Raw genomic sequence first — 22,854 nt, 5'->3', positions numbered from 1 at the left:
AAGGCTGACCCTCCAGGGAATGACTCTAGAAACAGCTAGCCAGTAAAAGCCTAAACAAAGCTTCATTTTAACTAGATATTTCCTTTTAACTAGAAATAAAGGAGCTTCAAGATTTTTTTAAACATATAAGTGAGTTGGTCTAGATAGCCTCAAAGGTCTCTCCTCTCACGTAAATCAATGAATAATATTAATGTCTAAACTAAACATTTTAATTCCTTCCAACAATCCCCAACATGGGATAGTCTTGGGTCCTTATCACTATTTGGTTGTTCTCCCTGGTACTCCTTTGTCTGAAAATGTCCTTAAAACGCAACTCTTAAAACCGAACCAAATATTCCAGAGGTGGCCTGATAGGGCAGGGTCCGGTGAGCCTAGCCTTTCCCCCATTCGGTATGTACACTATGCCTCTCAATACATGCCAGGATCTCATGGGCTCCGGGACTGTGCTGTCACACAGTTTATTCACACTACACCTGTAGATCACTAAAATTCGCTAATCTGTTTCAGAAAAACTGCTGCCTACCCACACCTCCCCTTCTATTTGTGACCTTGATTTCTTTTGACCCAAGCATATTTACCTCTATTAAACTTCACCTCATCAGATCCAACCCATAATCCTAGCTTGACAGGATCTTTTTTGGATTAGAAGCCCGTCAACTCATTTTAAAATACTGACAAATGTATAGATCAGAAAAAAAAAGGTTATGAGATGTCAAAAGCAACATCTGTCACACTACGTACACTTTTTTAAAAAATGTAAAATTAAAAACAAACAAAAAAGAAGAGTGAAGTACTGGTACTTTGTATTTAAATGTCACTACAAGGTTGGCACAAACACACCGCAAATATACACATGATGTCATTCGGACCTCATGACAACCCTATGGAGTAGATTCTACAAATATCATTCTTACCTTTTTGCAAATGAGAAAATGGGGTATGAGGAGCCACATCTTGCCCACAGTCACTAAACTGGTAACCAGAGAGGTAGGATTTGATCCCAGCCTTTCCTGATGAGCTCTGAGGTTCTTTCCTACACACCATGTTTCTATGCACCTTTCAGGTCCAGGTCCGAAAATATTTCAACATTCAACTCAATTCAACACCATTCAACAAACACTTATTAAACACCAACTACTTGCCAGGCAATATGCTGGAGAAACAAAGGCAGCAAACCTTTGTCCTCAAGGATAGAGAAATTTAATAAGGGAAAATAACATACGCAAAGAAGCAGATTTTGTTTTTTAAACCAGACCTATGATTTCATTAGTGTATTCAACTCTTGGTAAGCAATTTCCTCTACTAATGCTGATGCCAATCTGTACCTTTTGCCCTTTATATGTTGTCAGAAAGCATTCTGGGTACTGAGAGGCCAATTGTCGTTCCAAGGACCACACAACCAATTTGAGTAGGGGTGGAACTTGAACCCAGCTTTTTCTGACTCCTACATACATCCAGCTCTTTTTCCCTTCTCATCCTGCCTGTGATGATTTTGTTTGTGCAATGACTTTTCAATAACATACAACTAGAAGTATCTATTTTATCTTTTGTAATCTATTCTCTTCGTTAACATATATATAATATGTATGTGTATGTGTATATGTGTATATGTATGTGCGCACACACACAAACGTACACACACATAAATAATTCTGAGGAAAAAGAACATTTGAGGGAAATCACAAAAATCAAAAATTTCTATATAATAAAAAATAACTTGATTTCATAAAAATACAGGAAAACGGGAAAATTTAATCCAGTGCACTTATTGGCTTAAACATATCATTCAGTTAAAAAAATGGAAATTAATAATAAATGACAAATTATATATTGTAATACCTATCATTTCCAAACAAGATTTAATATGAAATTTTAAAAGCATTTATACACATGCACACACACACACCCAGAGGCACATAGGCTTAAGAACCTTCCTTGAAAGAAATGACTAATACATTTTTCTTGTACCTAAGATGATATCCCATGAAATATATATTTAAAACAATTTGATGACTTACTTTAAAAGAGAATACCCAGCAGCATTTTGTTCTGCCAAATCAAATGTTTTTTTAAAATCAAAAAGCAAAAAGGACGATGAGATTTTATATTCTCTACAACTTTCAATTAAATTATAAGATGGTAAAGATGTGATCCATTGTTAAATATTGCTCATAAAAGCTTCCTTGGTGCCTACAAACACCTTCACTTGACAACGCCCAGGTAACTTTCATGATTTTGTATGGAGTAGACATAGAGGCTGGTAGTTATTGATGCTTCCTCCCCTTTTTCTTTCTATCAATAGGATCTGATTTTTTTCCCATGTCTTTGGTAAATGGGTCTCCAGGACCTCATAAGTCTATCACCTCTAGATTGGTTCTCTGGCATTTGTTTCCATCTGGTTCTCCATGTGACATTTCTACCTCCTCAAGAGGCACCTAAGGTCCAAAAGTGATGGGTGATCACCATCCCTGATGGAGAAAAGAGTCAACTGAAACACTTTATGGTAATTTTTTCCATTCTTCTTCTGTTTGTAGTGATCCATTTCCATCTTTGAATGTTGTTGGCATGACTCTGCTTGGTTTGAAGTTTTACAAAGCTTTCTTTAAATTAGTTTTACCCTCCCACCCCTTCTCTCTGGGTTATGTTCACAACTGTTCAGCATTTTTCTTTGTAAGATTTTACAAATGAGTTCTATAAAATCGTTTTAATTCAACACCATATATTTTCCCTTCTTTTTATAAAACAAATTACTATCTCCCATCCACAAATTAAGATAATTTCAGGATTCTTTAGAAAATGTAATAACAGAAATAACCCTGGCAAATGAGTCTCTGCTAATAAATACTAGAGGAGGCATAAAACCAGGAACTGAACACTCTTCTCCAGAGTTATGGGTGACTGTGGTGATGGAGGAGATCCAGTTCATTCCAGTTAACAAGGAATCACCTGGGGAAACTGAGGGTACTCCAGATGTTCTTGTTCAGAGAGGGCACTGTCTTCATCCACAATGTTGTGTAGCTTTCAGGAAGAGATCTCTAATCATAATGTAACCAAAGAAGTTTGGTCCATGTATCCACACAGGAAAGACCAGATGGGTGTAGAATGCCTATTGCCCAGATTTCAATGTAAATTTAAAATTAAATCCTACACAGCTTTCTTATATAGCATGTATATTTGAGAGAGAGTACAGATGAATAAGTTAGGCCCAGAGGTGAAAATAAGGAGGGTGGATTGGACTACTTTCAGGAAATTATGCTTCCCATGAAAGCAAAGACCCAACTTTCCAATAATAACATTTTACCGTCATCATTAACTAGCTAGATGATCCTGGGCAAGTCACAAGCTCTACGTACTTCAGTTTCCTCAACCGTAAAATGGAAACAATAAGAGCAACTACCTGCCTGGGTTATTGTGTGGATCAAATGAAAAAAAGAGAAAAGATTCGTGACGTGCCTAGCACAGTGCCTGACAAGACTTAAAAAATGATTGTTTCCTTCTCTCCTCATTGGTGCTGCTACATGGCAACAAGATGTAGAACAGAGCTGCCTTTTAAGAACTAAAGATGAGTACCACATCAAGCACAATGAAGAGGTGCATGAAGGGTTCAGTTGGGCAGCCATACATGACTAAACAAGGAACAATGAAGGACAGGAGTAAGGAGTCGTTGAAGAATTTTATGAGAGGAAAAGAAGATAGATTGGTCAGAAGGCAAGAGGGAGGGAGGGCAGGTGGACAGCCGGCACCCCCAGCGGCCTCTGACGCACCCCGGGTCAGATATGATAAACATGGGAGAACATGACAAGAGCCCCAAAGGACAAGCTGTGATGTGCCCTGCAGAAGGTAATTTCCAAGCCACTAAGATCAGACTCACTAGAGTACTTGTAACTTATTACTAAGAAGCAGCTATCTAACAGAGGACGTCCTTCTAATGTCATATGGCCTTCCAAATTAAATCATCCTCTATTACTGCTCTGGGCATCTAAGAGCAGTGGCAAAAACAAGGGACATCAATATATGACTTCATTTTGTGATACTAGCACAGGAGGATTACTTTAAAATACTTTTTAAAAAGCAATGGGACACCACCAACAAAAAACCAATTCTCTATTTTAAAATAAACCTATGTTTGTTTGGATGAATGTCTGATCCCAGTAGAGCTGAATGGTCTCATAAACAGAATGTGCAATCAGAACTGAAAACTGTAGTTATCCATGCAAGTTAATCACTATCAATCAACTAACAAGGACTGAGAGTCAGTCAGTCCAGAGGTATTTAGCAAGTGCTTATCATACGCCCCAGCTCTACTACACAATAAAGATACAAACAAAAGACAAAAGTCCTTGCTTTCAAAGAGTTTATAACAACAGTATCATTTCTTCTGGAAAAGTACATCGATTTATTTTGCTATCCACTCATTTGCCATCCCTATGACTCCCTACAAGAAAACTCCCTGTCCTGGTCAAAATACAATACAATAATATGTATTATATTCCCCCATTAAAATGTAAACAGTGTTGGTGATGTTTGGATTTGACTGTGGGACATGGATACACTGGCATAGGACCATTTAGCATGGCATGCCCACATCAGAAAGGGTGCTGTGCTCTCTGAGCAAAGCACAAAGTAAACGTAGGATGCCCAAATTTGGAGTACCTACCCCAAATATTCACATGGACTATCTGTGCCCAATAGAGCATTCCAAGCTCGTACTGGTCTGATCAGCCACAGTCGGGCACACTGAAACTTCACTTTATCATAGTGATGTCATTTTGGTCCACTTCAAGAATGAAGGACAACAAATAACCAAAATCTAAAATCTCTAAGAGCAGTGGCTATGTCAGGTTTATTTTTACATTTCCAATGCTTAGAGTACAGTTTCTGGAACATAAGATGTCCTTAACATTTTTTTCATCCATCCATTCATCCATCTATCCATCCATCCTTCCACATATCCATCCATCCATCCATCCATCCATTCATTCAAGAACCAAGTTGACCTAGGTTACCACATCTATGAGGCATGCAGCAACTTCTCTCCTTCCTCAAAAGTCTACAGTAATTAAAAAAAAAATACTATCTATATGCCACTTACTTTTATACTTCCTTGTACTAGAGTTAATTACTAAGCACTACAAGTCTAATATTTCTCACTAAAACATACGTTCCTTGAGGGCTAGCATGGTGGGAGAGTTCTCCATAGTCCTAACAGGGCCAACAACCTGATGACCACTAGATGAAACTGAGCTAGCAATCACAGCATGTTCAGAGAAGTGAAGAGAAAAATAATTTAGCAGAAATAATTTCTCCCTCCCCAGCACTCTTCCAGTCCTTTACACTGGCCTTTGTGTTACTCAGCTACGAAAGATAGAATAAGAGTGAAGGTGTCACCTCATCAGCGGCACCATAGTACGCAGAGTACTGGGCCCAGTCTGAGTCAAGGAAACCCGAATTCCAATCAGATCTCAGACACTGTGTGACCTTGGGCAAATTGTGTAACTTCTATTTGCTTCAGTTTTCTCAACTGTAAAATGGGGATACTAATAGGGTTATTATGTGGATCAATAGTAGGCACTATATGGAAATGCCAGCTATCCTTACTATTGCTATTATTATCTATTACTGAACTTCTCATGGTGCATAAAATTGGAGGCGGGAAGAGCAGCTAAGAAAGCAAAGAGAAGGATGGACTGAAAACCATAAAATGAGGAGGCTGGCCTACAGAAACTCTAAGGCCCTCACAATTCTAAAACTCTAGAACTATGAAAAAAAGAAAAAAACTAAATTAGCAAAAGATCAAGAGCACAATGGCCTCAAGGGACTTGATTAGAGCAACCAAGGAGATAACCAGGAGGCACAGTAGGATGGAAAGAAAACCTTTTATTGCTATAAATACGTTAATTGGCTAAAAGAAGTGGGAGCAGTTTATGTGACTGAAGATACTGTTCAGGAGCAACAAAAGGTAATATTCATTATAAACATTTTCAAGTAAACAACAACTGTAAAAAGCAATTCTAAGTATACAGTTTGTGCACAACATAGCTAATGCAAGGGGGGAAATTGCCCTTAAACGAAATCACAACCAAGAGAAAGATAGTAGCACATTTTCCAGATTCATTCTATTTTTAGCTTCCTTGATCTTCTTTTTTTGGGGGGGAGGAAAATTCCATGAGATAGTTTTATGGCTACTACAAGTGATCTGGATTAAAACTACATTCATGCTTAAAGAGTTAATAAAAAAGATAATAAATTAATAATTATCACCACATTAAGTCTGGTCTGAATGTAAAAGTGCGACTTAGTGGCCTAATATTTCCCTTCTTAAATATTAAGATCAAGAAATTTTCCCATTATTACAGAAAATTACTTTAAGTAAGTAGCACTATCCCCATGTAAAATAAAGAAAAATGTGTTATAATCTATATTTAAATCTGTTTCTTTCCACAGAAAGAATGAATACCAGAACCTTGTCTCCTTCTACGCTCAAATAACTACACTCCAAGGTAATAAATGACAAGAATCAATACTAGAAAATAAAGTAGAAAAAAGATTCCATAACACTTATGCATTCCCCAGTAATCCTTCTCTAAACTGGTGTCTTTCACCATTAACACAACAGTTCACTTCATTGAAACTGTTTTTCCTAAAAATTATCAATGATCTTAATTGATAAATCTCAGCCTTCTCTCAATTCTAATCTGCTGTAATCTCTCAAAAGCATATTTCAGTGTTGACTCCCCTACTCTGGATTTTTGTGATACTGAGAATCTTAGTAGGTCCCTAACTGACCACTACGTCTCAAGTTCCCTTCGGAACTATTATCACCTTTGTCCCAAATCCCAACTGTGGGTCTATGTGCTCTGTCCTGGACCCTACACTCTCTCACTCAGAGATTTATAAGCACTCATGATTTTAAGCATCATCTACACAGATGACTCATCTACATATAAGGTCTTGTCTCTTTCTCCCAAGGTCTCATTCCACATCACCAGTGTTGAATAGACATCTCAAACCAGATGTCCAGGAGGCATCCAAGTACAATACAGCCAACATGAATACTCATTCTCCTCAGTACACACACCTAAAAAATCCATCCCAATCTGCTCCATTTCCAGTTTTATTAAACACTACTCTCCTCCATGATCCAGTCACACTGATAGAAGAGAGGAGAGGAAGGGGGAATATTAAGTGAGAAGAAAGGAGAAGGAGTAAGAAAGAAATCTAGGCAGGGTAAACTGGGTCACCTTAAAAAAAAAAAGATATAAGTAATTGAAGGAACATAATACTGTGTTTACAGAAGAAAATGGAAACTGAAGGGCAAAGCCAAGATGGCGAAGTAAAAGCAGGGACTTCCCTGAGCACTCCCCCAGCACCCTCCAAATACCTGTAAAAAATGACTATAAACAAACTCTAGAGCTACAGAACCCACAAAACGACAGAGTGACAACCCAAGACAACCTGGAAAGTCAACAGGAGGGGTCTGTCCTACTGGGTTGGGAGTGGAGCAGAGTGCAGTATGGTGTGGACCTCACAGACAGGCAAAACAGGTCCCTGGGGACGATATCATTGGCAACTCTGGCGATTTCCAGGCTTCTCAACCCACAAACACCAAAAAGGTCAGTGGGAAAACTCTGTGGGACCTGAGTGAAAAAGGAGAGCTCAGTCTTGCCAGAGTTGGCCCAGAGGCAGCAGCAGTGGCTGCAATGACTACAGAGGCTGCTTCCAGATCTCTGGGCCCACAGATGGTAAGGGATCAAGCAGCTGATACAAAATCCCTGAAGCCTGGGAAAGTACACGCATTCCAATCCCTAAACCAACTGGAAGTATAATTCTATCTTGACAAAGAGTTAGAAAGTCAAATGTTTGGCTGGGAAGATGAGCATACATTGTAAAAGAACTAAGACTATAGAATCTTACTTTGGTGACAAGGAAGATCAGGGCATACAACCAGAGGAGGACAGCAGAGTGAAAGTTCCTAAACCAAAAGCCTCCAAAAGGAACGTGAATTGGTCGAAGGCCACAGAGGATTCAAAAAAAAATATGAAAATCAAGTAAGAGAAGTAGAGGAAAAATTGGGAGGAGAAATGAGAGTGATGCAAGAAAACCATGAAAAACAAATTAATAGCTTGCTAAAGGAGATCCAAAAAATACTGAAGAAAAACTAACTCAAATGGCAAAAGTCCAAAAAGTCAATGAAGAAAAGAAAGTCTTAAAAAGCAGAATTGGCCAAATGGAAAAGGGAGTCCAAAAGCTAACCAAAGAAAATAATTCCTTCAAAATTAGATTGGAGCAAATGGAAGCTAATCACATCATGAGAAATCAAGAAATTATAAAACAGAATCAAGAGAATGGAAAAACAGAAGAAATATCTCATTGGAAAAAACCACTGATCTGGAACATATATCCAGGAGTGATAATTTAAAAATTCTGGAAGCCATGATCAAAAAAAGAGTCTAGATGTCATCTTTCAAGAAATTATTAAGGAAAACTGCCCTGATATTCAAGAACCAGAGGGTAAAATAGAAATGGAAAGAACCCACCAATTACCTCTTGAAAGAGTTCCTAAAAGGAAAACTCCTAGGAATATTGTAGCCAAATTTCAGAGTTCCCAAGTCAAGGAGAAAATATTGCAAGCAGCCAGAAGGAAACTATTCAAGTATTGTAGAAATATAATCAGGGTAACACAAGATCTAGCAGCTTCTTCATTATGAGATTGAAGGACTTGGAATATGATATTCCAGAGATCAGAGGAGTTAGAATTAAAACCAAGAATCACCTATTCAGCAAAACTGAGTATAATCCTTCAGTGGAAAAAAATGGATATTCAATAAAATAGAGAACTTTCAAACATTCTTGATAAAAAGATCAGAGTTGAATAGAAAATGTGACTTTCAAATACAAGAAACAAGAGAAGCATAAAAAGGTAAACAGGAAAGAGAAATCAAAAAAGACTTATTAAAAGTTGAACTGTTTACATTCCTGCATGGAAAAATGATATTTGTAACTTATGAGACCTTTCTCAGTATTAGGGTAGTTGGAGCAAATAGATAACATAGACGGATACAGAGGGAGGGAGGGAGAGATAGAGAGAGAGAGACAGAGGGTGCATACACAGGGTAAGTTGAATGTGAAAGGATGATCATCTAAAAAATAAAATTAAGGGGTGAAACATTGGGAGAAGGGGAAAGGGAGACAAAATGTGGTAAATTATCTCACATAAAAGAGGCAAGGAATAAGTCTTCACAATGAGGGGAAGAGGAGGGAGGTGAGAAGAAATGAGTGAACCTTACTTTCATCATCAGATTTGGCTTAGGGAGGGAATAACATATATACTCAGTTGGGTATTTTACCCTACAGGCAAGTAGGAAGAAGGGGATAAGTGGGGATGATAAAAGGCAAGGCATACTGGGGGAGGGGCTAGTCAGAAGCAAATTCTTTAGAAAAGGGACAGGGTTGAAGGAGAAAGTAGAGTAATTGGGGGGGTGGGACAGGATGGAGGGAAATACAGTCTTTCACAACATGACTATTATGGAGGTGATTTGCATAACTACATAAGTATAACCTATATTAAATCACTTGCCTTCTCAATGGGGATGGTGTAAAAGTGCAAGCAAGGTGCAAGCACCTTGGCAACCAGGAAGGCCTGCTACACAGGTTCTTAGAACAGCTTTTCTAAAAGAGGGGTAAGCAATCTTACTTTAATTACATATAAAAACAGAGAAAATATAAGCAGGACCAACAGACAGGGCTTCCAACTCTCTGACCATAGGCAATGTATACATCATTACCAGAGAGAGAAGTATAAACATCTGCGTTTTCAAAGTCCAGGAGCTTCTTAAAACAGCTGCCCAGAATCTCTCCTGACACATGAACCTTCTTCCAAAAACTATACCCAAAAGCAAAATCTCATCCTGGAGTATATATACTCTTTTCAGAGCTGGAGAGCATGACCTCTCCTCTGGTGACCCAATGCCTCCAGCAATCAGTAAAAGGTATAGGGGCCCCCATACAAAAAAAAAAAAAAAAGCATCCCCCAATCAAGCCTCCCTCAATAGTCCCACCTGGGGCCTATCAATAGGTGGGGAAGATTTTTAACTCCCATTATATGTAGGTGGGGAGGAAAGAAGGGAGAGAATTTGGAACTCAAAATTTTAAAAACAAATGTTAAAAAATTGCTTTTACATGCAACTGGGAAATAAGATATACAGCCAGTGGGGTATAGAAATCTATCTTGTACTTCAAGAAAGTAAAGGGGAAGGGAAAAAGTGGGGGGGGATGATAAAAGGGAGAGCAGACTGGGGGGAAGGAGTGCCTGCCATCTGGTGGGAAGGGGAAAGATGGGGAGAAAATCTGGAACTCAAAATCTTGTGGAAGTGAATGTGGAAAACTAAAGATAAATAAATTTAAATCCTAAAAAAAAAAAAAAGGAAAAAGTCAACTGAAACTGAAAAGCTCTGCATAGACAACATTAATACACCTATGATACGAAGATAAATGAAGGGGAAAAAAACTTTATAACAAATCTTGCTGATAAGGCTTTGCATCCAAGATATAAAAAACAATTAATAAACACATTTACACAACTATTAGCCATTCATGGTCAAAGGCTGTTACCAAGCAGTTCTCAAAAGAACTTTAAAGTATTCAGAACTACATTAAAAAAATGCTCAAAATCACTAATGAGAAGAGAAATGCAAATCAAAAGAACCCAGTGGTTTCACCTTACTCCCTGCAAATTGCTGAAAATGACAATAAAGGGAAACAGTCTGTGTTAGATGAATAGTGAAAAAATAGTTACATTAATACGTTAGTAGTGAAACTATGAAACGGTACAACCATTTTAGCAGGCAATTTGGAATCATGCAAATAAAGTGACTAAAATGTCCATACCCTTTGAACTTAAGACTCTATTGCTGGGCTTATATTCCAAAGAAGTCAATGACATGAAAAAACTCCCCAAATAAACCAAAATATTTATAGGAGCACTTTTTGTTAGAGCTAAAAATTAAAAACAAAGTAGACACTCAACAATTGGGGAATGGTTAAACAAACTGGGGCATATGAATGTAATGGATTATTACTACTATAAGAAAAATGTGTGCAATAAATACATAGAAGCCCAGAAAGATCTCTATGAACTGATGCAGAGTGAAGTCAGAAGAGCCAAGCAAAAAATATACACAGTGACTACAACAATGTAAGTGGAAACAATGATATCAAAAAAATCAAAAGTAAATGTAACAAAATTTGAAAGATCACATGGGATCCAAATGAAGAGACATGAGAAGACACTCCCAACCTATTCCTTCAAGAAGATGAAATTACATATTACATATTAATATTACATATTACACATGTCACCTCAATATATTGACAGCCTGTGCTTCTTTTCCCCCCATCTTTTCTTCTCCGAAATATACTATGTCATATGAGACGGCGCTCTGGGAGGCAAAATGGGAAGGACAGGGATACATGGGATACTATGGTGATGTAAGAATCAAATACCAGCAAACAATGATCTTAACATTAACATTCCCATCTCCTCAAAAAAAAGAATTAGAAAGGGAACCCACTGAACTCATATTCTATTTTAATTTTCATTTGACTAAATGAGAAACAAAGGTAGGGTACTAGAGGTGCAGAACAAAGTTATCCAGGAACTAAGCCCAGGCTTTCTCTGACTGGAAAAGTGAAGACTATGAAGTGACTGGCCCCCTCTGTCAAGCAGGAAGCAGGACTGATACTAGTTTCAAACACAATAAAAAATGCTCATCCTCTTTTCTGACAGTGGATGGCAACTACAAATCATATAGGAGAAAAAATACAAAATAGAACCTCTGAATGCCCACATCAAGAAGTGTGTTTTGAAGATATAATCAACCAGACGTTAATGATCGAAATAACTGTACAATGATGTTAGAGCTGCCTTAAAACCTAAGAAATAAACACTAAGAAAACATCACCCAAAAGAACAGCTAATGCCAGCAAGTCTACCCTGACTTTTAGTGTACTTTACTTTACAGATGTAAAGCCTAAAACTAACTGGTTTTAAATCTTGCAAATTCAGGGCCATAGTATCCTATTAAATTGATTTATATAACAGCTAATATTTATAAAGGTTCTCTAAGGTTTGTGGAGTACTTTACATGTGTTACTTCATATGAACTTCATAACAATCTTGTGAGGTAAGTTTTAACAATGCAGTCAATATTGACACTTGGAGGGTAAGGACTTACAGCCAGGACGTATATGAGTTGGGTTGACACAGGTCTGACTCCAATCCTAGTCCCGCACTGTATCCACTACACCACCACCACCAGGCTGCCTCTATTATGGACTGATACATACCTGAACTTAGAGAGGCACCTAGAAATGTCTGTCTCTCCTCTTCCTCTTCCTGTGTCCCTCAGTGTCCGTGTCTCTCTCTGTATCACACACACACACACACACACACACACACACACACACACACACACACACACACACACACACACACACACCCTCTCTTTATAGTAGCCCAATGAATGACCCATAACTCAACTTCAGCTAAAACCTAATAAACTCTTGTCATCTCAGGATACCATCCTATAAATTTGTCATTCCAAAACACTAGATCTCTGCCACTTCTTAGACAACTCCATCATAAAGTGGCCTTGGCCATTCTCCAAACCCCTCCAGAATGCTTGTCCCATTCCTTTCTTAGCTGGGGGTACTTCAGACCCATGAACTATCAGAACCATGCTCCCTGCACTTTCCTATTACATGTTCTCTCTTTATAATATGTATAATTAGCTTCAAAGGTTATACTTCCACACATACATACATACACACACACACACACACATATCAAGTTATTTCCTCCTATGACCTATGTACTTATGGCAAAAATGCAGAATAATAACAAGAAAAAGTTCATGCAGGCTTTTTTGAAACCTTAATCTTCTTGGTGTAGTGAAACAAACGCTGGATTTGGAGTATGGACAGCTGGCTCTGAAATCCTGCATCTTATGCTTACTAATTGTGTGTTCATTAGTCCGGTTTCCTAATCTAAAAAAGGGGAAGGGGATAAAATAGAACTCACCCCACAGGACTGTTGTAAGGATCAAATACAGATTTTGTAAAGTACTTTGCAGACTTTACAGCAGCACTGTTAAAAAAGGCCTATTGTTCTCATTACCCTCTGTAGTATTAGAAGCTGACTTCTAGGACTACTACATGGGAGGGACCACAGAGAACCACTCTGCCCAGCAGCCCTTGTTAGCAAGGAACCAATACTTCATTTAGAAGATCCCTTTACCTCTCTCATTTTCGATCTTGGCTCCCCTATGGCTCCTTTTCTACCAGGGACAAATACATGCAGATATTCCCAATCCTTAAAAAGCCTTCACTTGATTCTCTCAGGCCACACTCAATGCTGCCTCTTCTCTCGTTCACTTGTAATATGGCTTCAGACCTCGGTACTCTCCAAAATTCCCAATTAGCTTTTAGTTGCCAGATCCAAGGGCCTTTTCCTCCTGCTCCATGACTTCTCTTCAGTATTTCTCACTGCTGAGCTCTCACCAGGCCGACAATCTTCCCTCCCTCAGAGGAGTTTTCCTCCTACCTGTCTTGTCGGTCCCTTTGGTGAATCATCATTCACCACCGGCCAGTGTGGGCAAATACATCCAGGATTGTCTCAGGTCTTTTCTCTGCTCTCTCTACATTCTCTTGGGGAACTACTAGCTTTCATGTCTCAACTTTTGTCAATTCCCAGATGTATATATCCCAGTATCACCTCACCAACTATCCTCTGACCTCTCCCACTGGATGTCCTGTAGGCAATTCAAATGCAACAAATGGACAGATCTCACCTTTGAACCCAAATCCTATCTTCTTTCTATCTGTTTCGGTTGAAGGTGCTATCATCTTTCCAGTAAACTAGAGTCCCAAAGACTCAGTGGCATTCAGCATTTAAGTTTTATCAGTTCTAGTTAACAAGCATGTATGCCCAACATGGTCAATATATCTTCCTTTCTCACCTTTCTCTATCCACAAGACAAGATAGCTAGTTCAGAGCCTCATCAAGTCTCCCTTGGAGGACTGCCTCAAGTCTCTTCTCTCTTTAATCCATTCTCTACACAGCTGCCAAACTGTATTCCTAAAGCATGGGTCTGACCAGGTCACTCTCCCCCTCAAGAAGCTCCAGTGGGTCCCTACTGTCCAGCACAAAGTAAACGCAGGATATGCAAATTTGGGATATCTACCCCAAATATTCACACAGAGTATCAGTGCCTAACCTGTGGTACAGCACTCCGAGCTTGTATTGGTCTGATCAGCCACAGTCGGACATACTGAAACTTCATGTTATCATAGTGATGTCATTTTGGTCCTCTTCGAAGACGAAGGGCAACAACCACCAAAACCACTGTCCAGCTGCTCTACAGACAAAATACAAAATCCCATTCGACATTTTAAAGCCCTTCACAATCTAGCCTAAGCCAATCTTCCTAAATTCCTTATTATCTAAGCTCCTTCATGATGCCCTATCTTCTGGGGCCTGTGCATGTTTCATTATCACTACTTTACAAAGGCTACTCCCCTGCCCGCATGCCTGGAATGTTCTCCCCTTTCTCACACACCATCACTGCTATGGCTGCCACCAACCTTGATGGAGGCAGCCCAGGCCCCTGAACACAAAAGCCTTCCAGGAAATAGCTGTGCTCCCCAAACCAGCAGTCCTGCTTCCAGCCCAGCCACCACAGCCTCCACTGGGGGTAGAAATGGCTCACCTGCCTCATCACCACCACTAATGACTGAGGACCAACTGCTACCAACAAGAGCCCTGGGAGGGGCAGAGCCCAGGCCCAGTCTTGCTTCCAGGCCAGCTTTCACAGCTGGGTAAATGACTCCTGTGAAAAATGGGTTTGCCATCTTCACCAACTTCCAGCCAACTGCCACTCACCAAGCAAGGCAGCCCCCAGGGGGGAGAAAGGAGGCAGCATGTGCCAGGTGAGTCAGACCATCACCGCCACCACTGTTACCAAACACGTCTCCTGATGGGGACAGCCCTGAACCCAAGGGCCTTGGGAACATTGGAGCTTCCAGCCCAGAGCCCTCAGTCATCCTCCATGGAGATCCAGAAAAGAAAGATTTGGCCACCAAAGTCCCTGACACTGCCAAATGGTTCAACATCAGAAACTGACGGGATTTTATTAGTGGAAAGCACTTTGAAATGCTTGTTCATTCATTCGTTCACTCACTCCTACCTCGTAGAATCCCTGTCTTTCTTCAAGAAAGGAAGACTTCACACAATCAGGTGCTAGCTCTTTTACAGGAAGGTTATGCTGACACCATGCTCCCACCTGGCCATTCCATTTATCTACTCTGAGTATAGTTGGTGCTTAGGTTTCTGTAAGGCAGTGTGGTACAGTGGATAGAGACAGCTGGCCTTGGGGCAAGGACTACCTGGTGACTGCCTAACCCCTCAGTCCTCCAGAGTGTTAAACATGCCCCCCTCTGCACTCCCCAAGGTGGCCCAAACCAGGTTAATCTGCACTTGGGAAATGCTTAACAAATAAAAATACAATCAAGCAGAGACAAAAGTATATTTTTAAATGAACTCACTACGTGACCTGCAGGGATCCGTATGTACAGTTTAGAGCTTTTCCATTTGTGTTTGACACCCCTGCTCTAAGCAGCTCCAGGACTCTAAGTTGCAGAGAAGATGCCCACATGAATTAGAAGCAGGACTTTCCTTATCCAGGAGTTTCCTTGTCAATGAAAACTCAGTTTCTATCCTATGTACACACATAGAAAGTAAGCTCCTTCAAAGTAAGGACTGGGTTGCGGAGGTTGGGTCTTCCTATCTCTAGTACTTAGCATAGTGGCTACCACATAATAGGTGAGTAAAAAATGCTGGCTGAATTAATTAGCAATGGATGCCAATAAAACGAATCTCAAGTCAAACCAACTCCAAGAAGAACGTTCTACTCTAAATTAAGTTAAAAAGGGGTAGAGCAGACTTTTATAGAATTTTAAGGTCTTTTTTTTCTTTTGTTGCAAATATTCAATATCTGAAGTTATCTTCAAACACCTGAAAAGAAACACGTTTGTTTGACCAAGTACAATTTAAACTTTCATCATTTGAGGCTAAACTACAGTTAGATCAAAAATTAGTTTGGCTGACTATAAGGTAACCCACGGCACAATGAAATAAAAGGAGCAGACACTTAAAAAGATCTTACTTTACCATTTAAGCAATAGAGAAGAGCCCCAACTACACAAACACTGAATGCCTTTCTTCAGATTCTCAAGAGTCAACCTTCTCAATAAAGAGAAATCAATTCCTTAAAAGGATGACACCTAAAACGGATAACAAATGGCCTCTTCCTGAAAATCCCTTTCCGTCTGGCTACTTTCTTCTCCACCGCAGAACCCTTTGTAAGCAAAAGTTCTCGGGGAAAATTATAAATTCAAACCATCTTCTTCCTTAAGTTCTATTCGGCTTCATGACAACTAAATGCCCTGTCATCAATACGCCGTTCTGGCAAACGAGAGCTGAAAGGTTAGTAACTCTATCGCTAAAACCCAGCTGGTACCGCCCGCCTGCCCTCACTCTTCGCGGGCACCTCGCGCTCGGGAAGCCTCACCTCTTGAAGGCTTCGGCCGGGTTCCTCTCACACTCCCCGGGCTGCAGGAGGCTCTGGACGGCCGGCTCGCGCAGCTTGTCCTCGTAGCCCTGGATCAGCCCGCTGTGGCACAGCTGGGCCACCAGCCCCCGGACGAAGCCCCCGACGCACAGGGTGTCCGAGTCCTGGGCTTTGCAGAAGTGGAAGGCCAGGGCCTGCCGGTGCAGACCCCTCTGCAAGCTTGCGGGGGAGCTCGGCCACAGCAGCTCGGTGCACAGCGCCGTCTTGCCGCTGCCGGGCCCTCCCACCAGCAGCACCCCCCAGGCCGCTTTGCCCGCACTCGTGCCCGGGGTCCCGAGGGCCGGGCCGGGGCCGGCGCCGCTGCAGCAGTTCGACTTCTCCTGGAGGCAGTGCTGGAGCTTGTGGAAGGCCCACTCGCGACAGTAAAACTGCTTGCCCTGCAGCAGGCTGGTCTGGGCCATCCTGCGGCTGGCTCTGCCAGGGCTGCTCAGGGCAGCCCGCCCGCCGACCTCGAGACCCTGGGGGCGGCTGGGCTCGGGGCGGACTCCCCGCGGGGCGCCTCTCAGGGCGCGGGGCAGCCGGGCAGCGCTCGGGGCAGATGGCTCATTTTATTTCCGTCCTTTGTCTCGCCCGGCGGACCGTGCATGAGTCTAATGCAGGAGCTGAGGGGCAGATGCCCGGGGCCGGCGCCCCGGTGCCCTCTTCCCCGGGCTCAGAGGGTCACCGGGCTCCATGGCACATCTGGAACGGGCAGGAACGGGGACCGAGACGACGCTGCCGGGTGGGTGCGGGCCGAGCCGGGGTGTCCGCCGCTGGAGCCCCGGGTGAATCCTGCGAGCCGCGCAGGCAGGGGCGCCGAGCGCTTTCGGGGGGCACGAGTGACAGCTTCAGGGCTCCGCCGAGCTCGGGGCCGTGGGCGCTCCGGGCACGGGCAGGGCCCCCCGGGGGACCCCCATGGCGGCGGGCAGGGGCGCAGCGCGGACGTCCGGGGTCTCTGCCCGTGCCTGCTCCGGGGCTGGGGGCGGGGGCCGGCCCGTTACATCTTCCACTGGAGACGAAGGCACAACAAAGAGCGCGGCGGGACCGCGGCCGGGGCTCGGGGCTCCCCACAAAGGGCCGGCCCGGGGGGGCCGCCTGGCTCCCGCCCCGCCGCCGCCGCGGGCTCGGGGGCGCCGGCCGAGGGAGTCGGGCTGCGGGGCCCGGGTCCGGCTCCGGCCGGAGGAGAGAGGGCCCGGGCGGGCCCGCGGGGGGAGCGCGAGGGAGGCCTCTCCTTCGGCGGTTATCGCCGCCGCCTCAGCAGGCGCACGCCCGGACACCGCGGCCTCCTCGCCGCCGATCTTCTCCCGAGCTCCCAGCCGCCGCCGCCGCCACCATGCCTCCGCCCGCGTCCCCGGCCCGACCCGGTTAAGCTCGCCTCCGTCCCGCCGCCGCCCTGCCTCCGACTACCAGCCTCCAGCCGCCCCGGACCGCGAGCCCGGCCCCGCCCCCGCGCGCGCCGCCGCGCCTGGCCCCGCCCCCAGCGCGTCCCACGCGACAGGGCCCCGCCTCTCCGCTCCTCTATCAGCCAGACCCCGCCCCTCGCGCCTCTCCCCAGCCGGGCCTCGCCTCTCTGCTCCTCTCCTCAGCCAGACCCCGCCCCTCGCGCCTCTCCTCAGCTGGACCCCGCCCCTCCGAGGAGCCGAGTCCGGCCCATCGCATCTCCTCCCCTCCCCTTCTCTTCTCCCCACCCAAGCCACTCCTTCTCCTCTTCCTCCTCCTCCTCCTGCTCCCACCTCGGGGGAACCACACCCTGCCTGCCGGTCCGCAGCCTGGCCCCGCCTCTTCTACCCTCTCTGAGACCCCCGCCCAGTCCCACCTTATGGTCACCACCTCCTTCCCCTGGGCTCCTCCCATCCCCTAAAACCCCGCCCCCTTCCGGGAGCCCGCCCCTCCCATTTCTGGGCCCCGCCCCCAGCTAGCCCCTCCAGCCTGAGATCCTTTCTTTCACCCAGACCCTTCTCTGGCCCCGCCCCTTCTGGAGGTCCTCCGCCCTCCCCCACCCGCTCCGCTCAAACCCTGAGGATTCACACCTAGTGGTGGCCCGCAGGCCCCGCTTTGTTCCATTGGCCCAGGAAGGATCGGGAAGGGGAGGACGGGGCCTCCCAGCCCCTGCAGACCCCTCCCACCTGACTCCCCTCTGCGCCCCTCTAGACCCCCCAAACGTGCCTCCTGTGCTCCCCTGCAGACCCCTCCCACCTGACTCCCCTCTGCGCCCCTCCAGAGCCCCCCAAACGTGCCTGCTGTGCTCCCCTGCAGACCCCTCCCGCCTGACTCCCCTCTGCGCCCCTCTAGACCCCCCAAACGTGCCTCCTGTGCTCCCCTGCAGACCCCTCCCACCTGACTCCCCTCTGCGCCCCTCCAGAGCCCCCCAAACGTGCCTGCTGTGCTCCCCTGCAGACCCCTCCCGCCTGACTCCCCTCTGCGCCCCTCTAGACCCCCCAAACGTGCCTCCTGTGCTCCCCTGCAGACCCCTCCCACCTGACTCCCCTCTGCGCCCCTCTAGACCCCCCAAACGTGCCTCCTGTGCTCCCCTGCAGACCCCTCCCACCTGACTCCCCTCTGCGCCCCTCCAGAGCCCCCCAAACGTGCCTGCTGTGCTCCCCTGCAGACCCCTCCCGCCTGACTCCCCTCTGCGCCCCTCTAGACCCCCCAAACGTGCCTCCTGTGCTCCCCTGCAAACCGCTCCCACCTGACTCCCCTCTGCGCCCCTCCAGAGCCCCCCAAACGTGCCTGCTGTGCTCCCCTGCAGACCCCTCCCACCTGACTCCCCTCTGCGCCCCTCTAGACCCCCCAAACGTGCCTCCTGTGCTCCCCTGCAGATCCCTCCCACCTGACTCCCCTCTGCGCCCCTCTAGACCCTCCCACCATGGCCCCCCAACTCTCCTCCAGCTCGTCTCCGGGTGACCCCCGGTGCTCTCCAGACACCCCCCCATCCCCAAGGTAGAGTCCGAGAACTTAGGTCCGCTAAGCCTTTGTGACCTTGGGCAAGTCTTTCAAGCTCCCGGCATTTATTAAGCGCTGAAATACACCAGACACGATGTGACAAGTGTGTGTGTAACATTGTGATACATAACTTATGGCGCATGTTACGCAGCATTCACGTATTCCAGTACGCACACCTTTACGTACCTGTGTGAGTAGCTGAGGTCCCAGCAGGGAGATGCAGACGCAGGGGTACACACACACACGTGTGATGGATCCCAGAAAGTCCAAGGATGCCTGTAGTCAGGGTGGAAGCTCACCAGCCTCTGGGAGGACAGGTCTCCAGGAGAAGGTGGTGCTGGAGGGCAATGAGGAAGGAAATCCGAGATTCCAAGAAACCTCCAGGACCAGGAGAGGGAAAGAGTGGGAATGTCCTGTGTCTAGCACAAGGAGAAGGCCACTCAGGTTGAGCTTCTCAGCAATGGGAAGGAAGGACTGTATAAGAAGGATGGAAAACTGAGAGGAGGCCAGGTTGTAGAAAGAGAGGAAAAGAGATTTAATTGAATCCCGGAGGTGAGGAGACAGACATGGGGCTTTTTGAATGAGGAGACGGAGATTCGCCCACTTGGGCCAAGGCACTTTGCTGACAGCCTGAAGGATGAAATACAGTTACAGAGACAAGGCAGAAAGTGAAACGAAGGTGTTTGGTGAGCTGACCTCTGATGTCCATTCCCACTCTAAATCTGCTTCATTTTTTTGTCTGTTTGTCTAAGTGTTTGCTGCTAGATTAAGTCGTTGAATTTGGAGAGATAAAAGTTTGTTGTGGAAGGTATGGATAAGAAGTTAGGGAACCTGGGTGGAAAGATAATGGTACAAAATAAAGAAGTTTGGAAGGGGAGTTGGGAGTGGTTAGGAGAGGTCAAAGGATGGAAAAATGAGTCTGTTTTGGATGTGTGATCAAAATGTCCATGAGATATCCCACTGAATAATTTCCAAAGGTAGTTGGTGATGTGAATTTGAACTCGTCAGAGATAAGGACTAGATAGATGGATTCCAGACCAAAATCAAAGGAGCCAGTGAGGTAACTGAAAAACGCATAAAGAGGGGGAAAAAGAGAGGAGGCTTGGGTGTACCTCCAGGGTACAATCATCCATTTATAAGAGACAGAACGTGAATGATCAACCAGCAACTGAACTTGAAAAGGAACAGTTCAGACATACAGGAGGAGAATCAGGAAAGGATAAATTAGAAAATCCTGGGAGAAAAAAGTACCTAGTAGAACAGAGTGGTAAGCTTTGTCAAAGCTGCCCGCCATCTTGACTTTTGTCTTGTCATTGGACTTTAATGACTCTGGAAGAGATTTGGGCAACTCTGCCTTGCTTAAATCCTGTTCACAAGTTGTTAAGATATCCCCCATGATGTCACTGGGCCTCTCTGAGAGAGAAGGGCAAACGAGAAGAATTCAAGGACGAGGCAGTGGGATTTAGCAGTGGGATCAGTCAACAGCCAGCTTGTAAAGGGGTTGAGAAGAGGTTAGAGGATAAGGGAGGAGAGGCAGCAGGAGCACATGACTTCAGACATACAATATATACAGATATACAATAGTGATAAGATGATAAGTTTAAATGAAGTAGGTACTCAAACGAATATCTGTGATGGGAATCTCAGATTCCACTTGTCAAAGAAGTGACTGACCTGAATAAGCTCTGATGACTCATAAGAATGGGAGCCAGAAGGAAACTTAGAGAAAGTCTAACCTCATTTTACAAATGAAGAAACTGGCCGGACTTCAATTGGAACCCAGCTCCTCTGATGCTGAATTTAGAAGTCTTTCCATTAAGCCACACCAATGCAGTGGAGTGTTGGTGCCTGCAGGGCTTGGACTCTGAGAAAAGAAAGTTTTCTCTTCTGTAAATTGAGGCAATTAAGGTAGACCCCATATGTAAGGTTCCATCCAGATTTAAAACATTATAGTCAGGGGCATAGTGGATAGAGCACCAGTCTTATAGTCAAGGAGACCTGAATTCAAATCTAACCTCAGACACTAACTGTGTGACCCCGGGGCAAGTCACTTAACCCTGATTGTCAATAAAAAACCAAAAACCAAAACAACTTATAATCAGAATCACAAAATATCCAACTGAAAGGAACTTTATAGATAATTAAATTCATTCTCTTTGGAGCATGAGAAAATATTTCCAGAAATGGGAAATGAATTCCCTGAGGTCAGACAGCCCAAAAATCAGAGCTAGAAGAGGTTTTTAGAAAGTCATCTAGCCCAAGTCCCTCATTTTATAACTGAAGAAGAGGTTTAGGGACTTATTCAAGGTCTCCCATAACTGAGATGTTACCTAAGACCTTTCATGTACTGGGAAGAGTGGGAATTGTCCTGGAATTCAGAGCTTATGAAAGCAAATGCAGTAAGCCCACCTTTAAGGGCTTTGAATGTGGGTGTTTGTATGTTATCCTAGGGGCAAGAGGGAGTCACTGAAGTTTCTTGAGTGAGGGTGATTTCTAGCAGTCATGCCTTTCATTAATGGCAGGCCAAGATCTCATTAGCTTTTTTGACTGTAGCTGATTCATACGGAGCTTCTAACAGTTCACTGAAATCACAGGGTCATTTTAAAACAAGTTTGTCCAGTTTATCTTCATGGAGCACACGTTTACCTTTTCAAATCCTCTCTGCTCAGAAAGCAGTTGAGAGGAACTAGAAACAAAATCGTGCTCTCAGCTACAAGAGGTCTTTTAATTATTCAAAAAGAAAACATGACATTCTGTGGAGTCTACTGGAAAAGCTAACCATGTTTGTTGGCTCTTTCTCAGGTCAGAGAGATGAAAGGGCAGGCAAGCCCTTTCCCTGGGTCCTACTCACTGAAAGGGACAAAGATCATAGTGGCTGGAAGGATCGATAATCCTAGAGATTGCTGTTACGGTTCCATATTGTTTATTACTGACCTGTGATAGGGTTTGATGTTTGTTGACTTTAAGATAAAAAGTGTTGCAACTAAGAACTTTCCCCTGCAAGCTGTGAGCCCTTAGGTCATTCATTCCCAGGTGATAAGAGTGAAAAAGTCATGTCAAACCCAATTTAGATCCTTCAGTTTTTATGGAATCAGGAACTTAAAGGGAAAGAAGGAAGAGAGAAGTAAATGAAGCCATCTGACTGTGATTCCTATGACTTAGAGCTATCGGGGCAATTGAGATCATGTAATCCAACCCTTTCATCTTGTAGATAAGGAAACCAAGACACATAAAAGTTAGGTGACTC

The 22,854-nt window shown here is 44.4% G+C and overlaps 1 protein-coding gene across 1 annotated transcript in view; it reads right to left on the bottom strand.

Moving 5' to 3' along the window:
• ANKRD50 (ankyrin repeat domain containing 50) overlaps positions 1–17,086 on the bottom strand; it is a 62,184-nt gene extending 45,098 nt beyond the window's left edge. Inside the window, exon 1 of the mRNA XM_072625019.1 lies at positions 16,626–17,086. Within this exon, the coding sequence (XP_072481120.1) occupies positions 16,626–17,086 (461 nt within the window). The remainder of the gene's footprint in view (positions 1–16,625) is intronic.
• Between the last annotated feature and the right edge of the window lie 5,768 nt (positions 17,087–22,854).

The sequence above is a fragment of the Notamacropus eugenii genome, chromosome 7, assembly GCF_028372415.1.
Source record: "Notamacropus eugenii isolate mMacEug1 chromosome 7, mMacEug1.pri_v2, whole genome shotgun sequence".
NCBI lineage: Eukaryota > Metazoa > Chordata > Mammalia > Diprotodontia > Macropodidae > Notamacropus > Notamacropus eugenii.
This window is presented reverse-complemented; position numbering and strand designations above follow the sequence as displayed.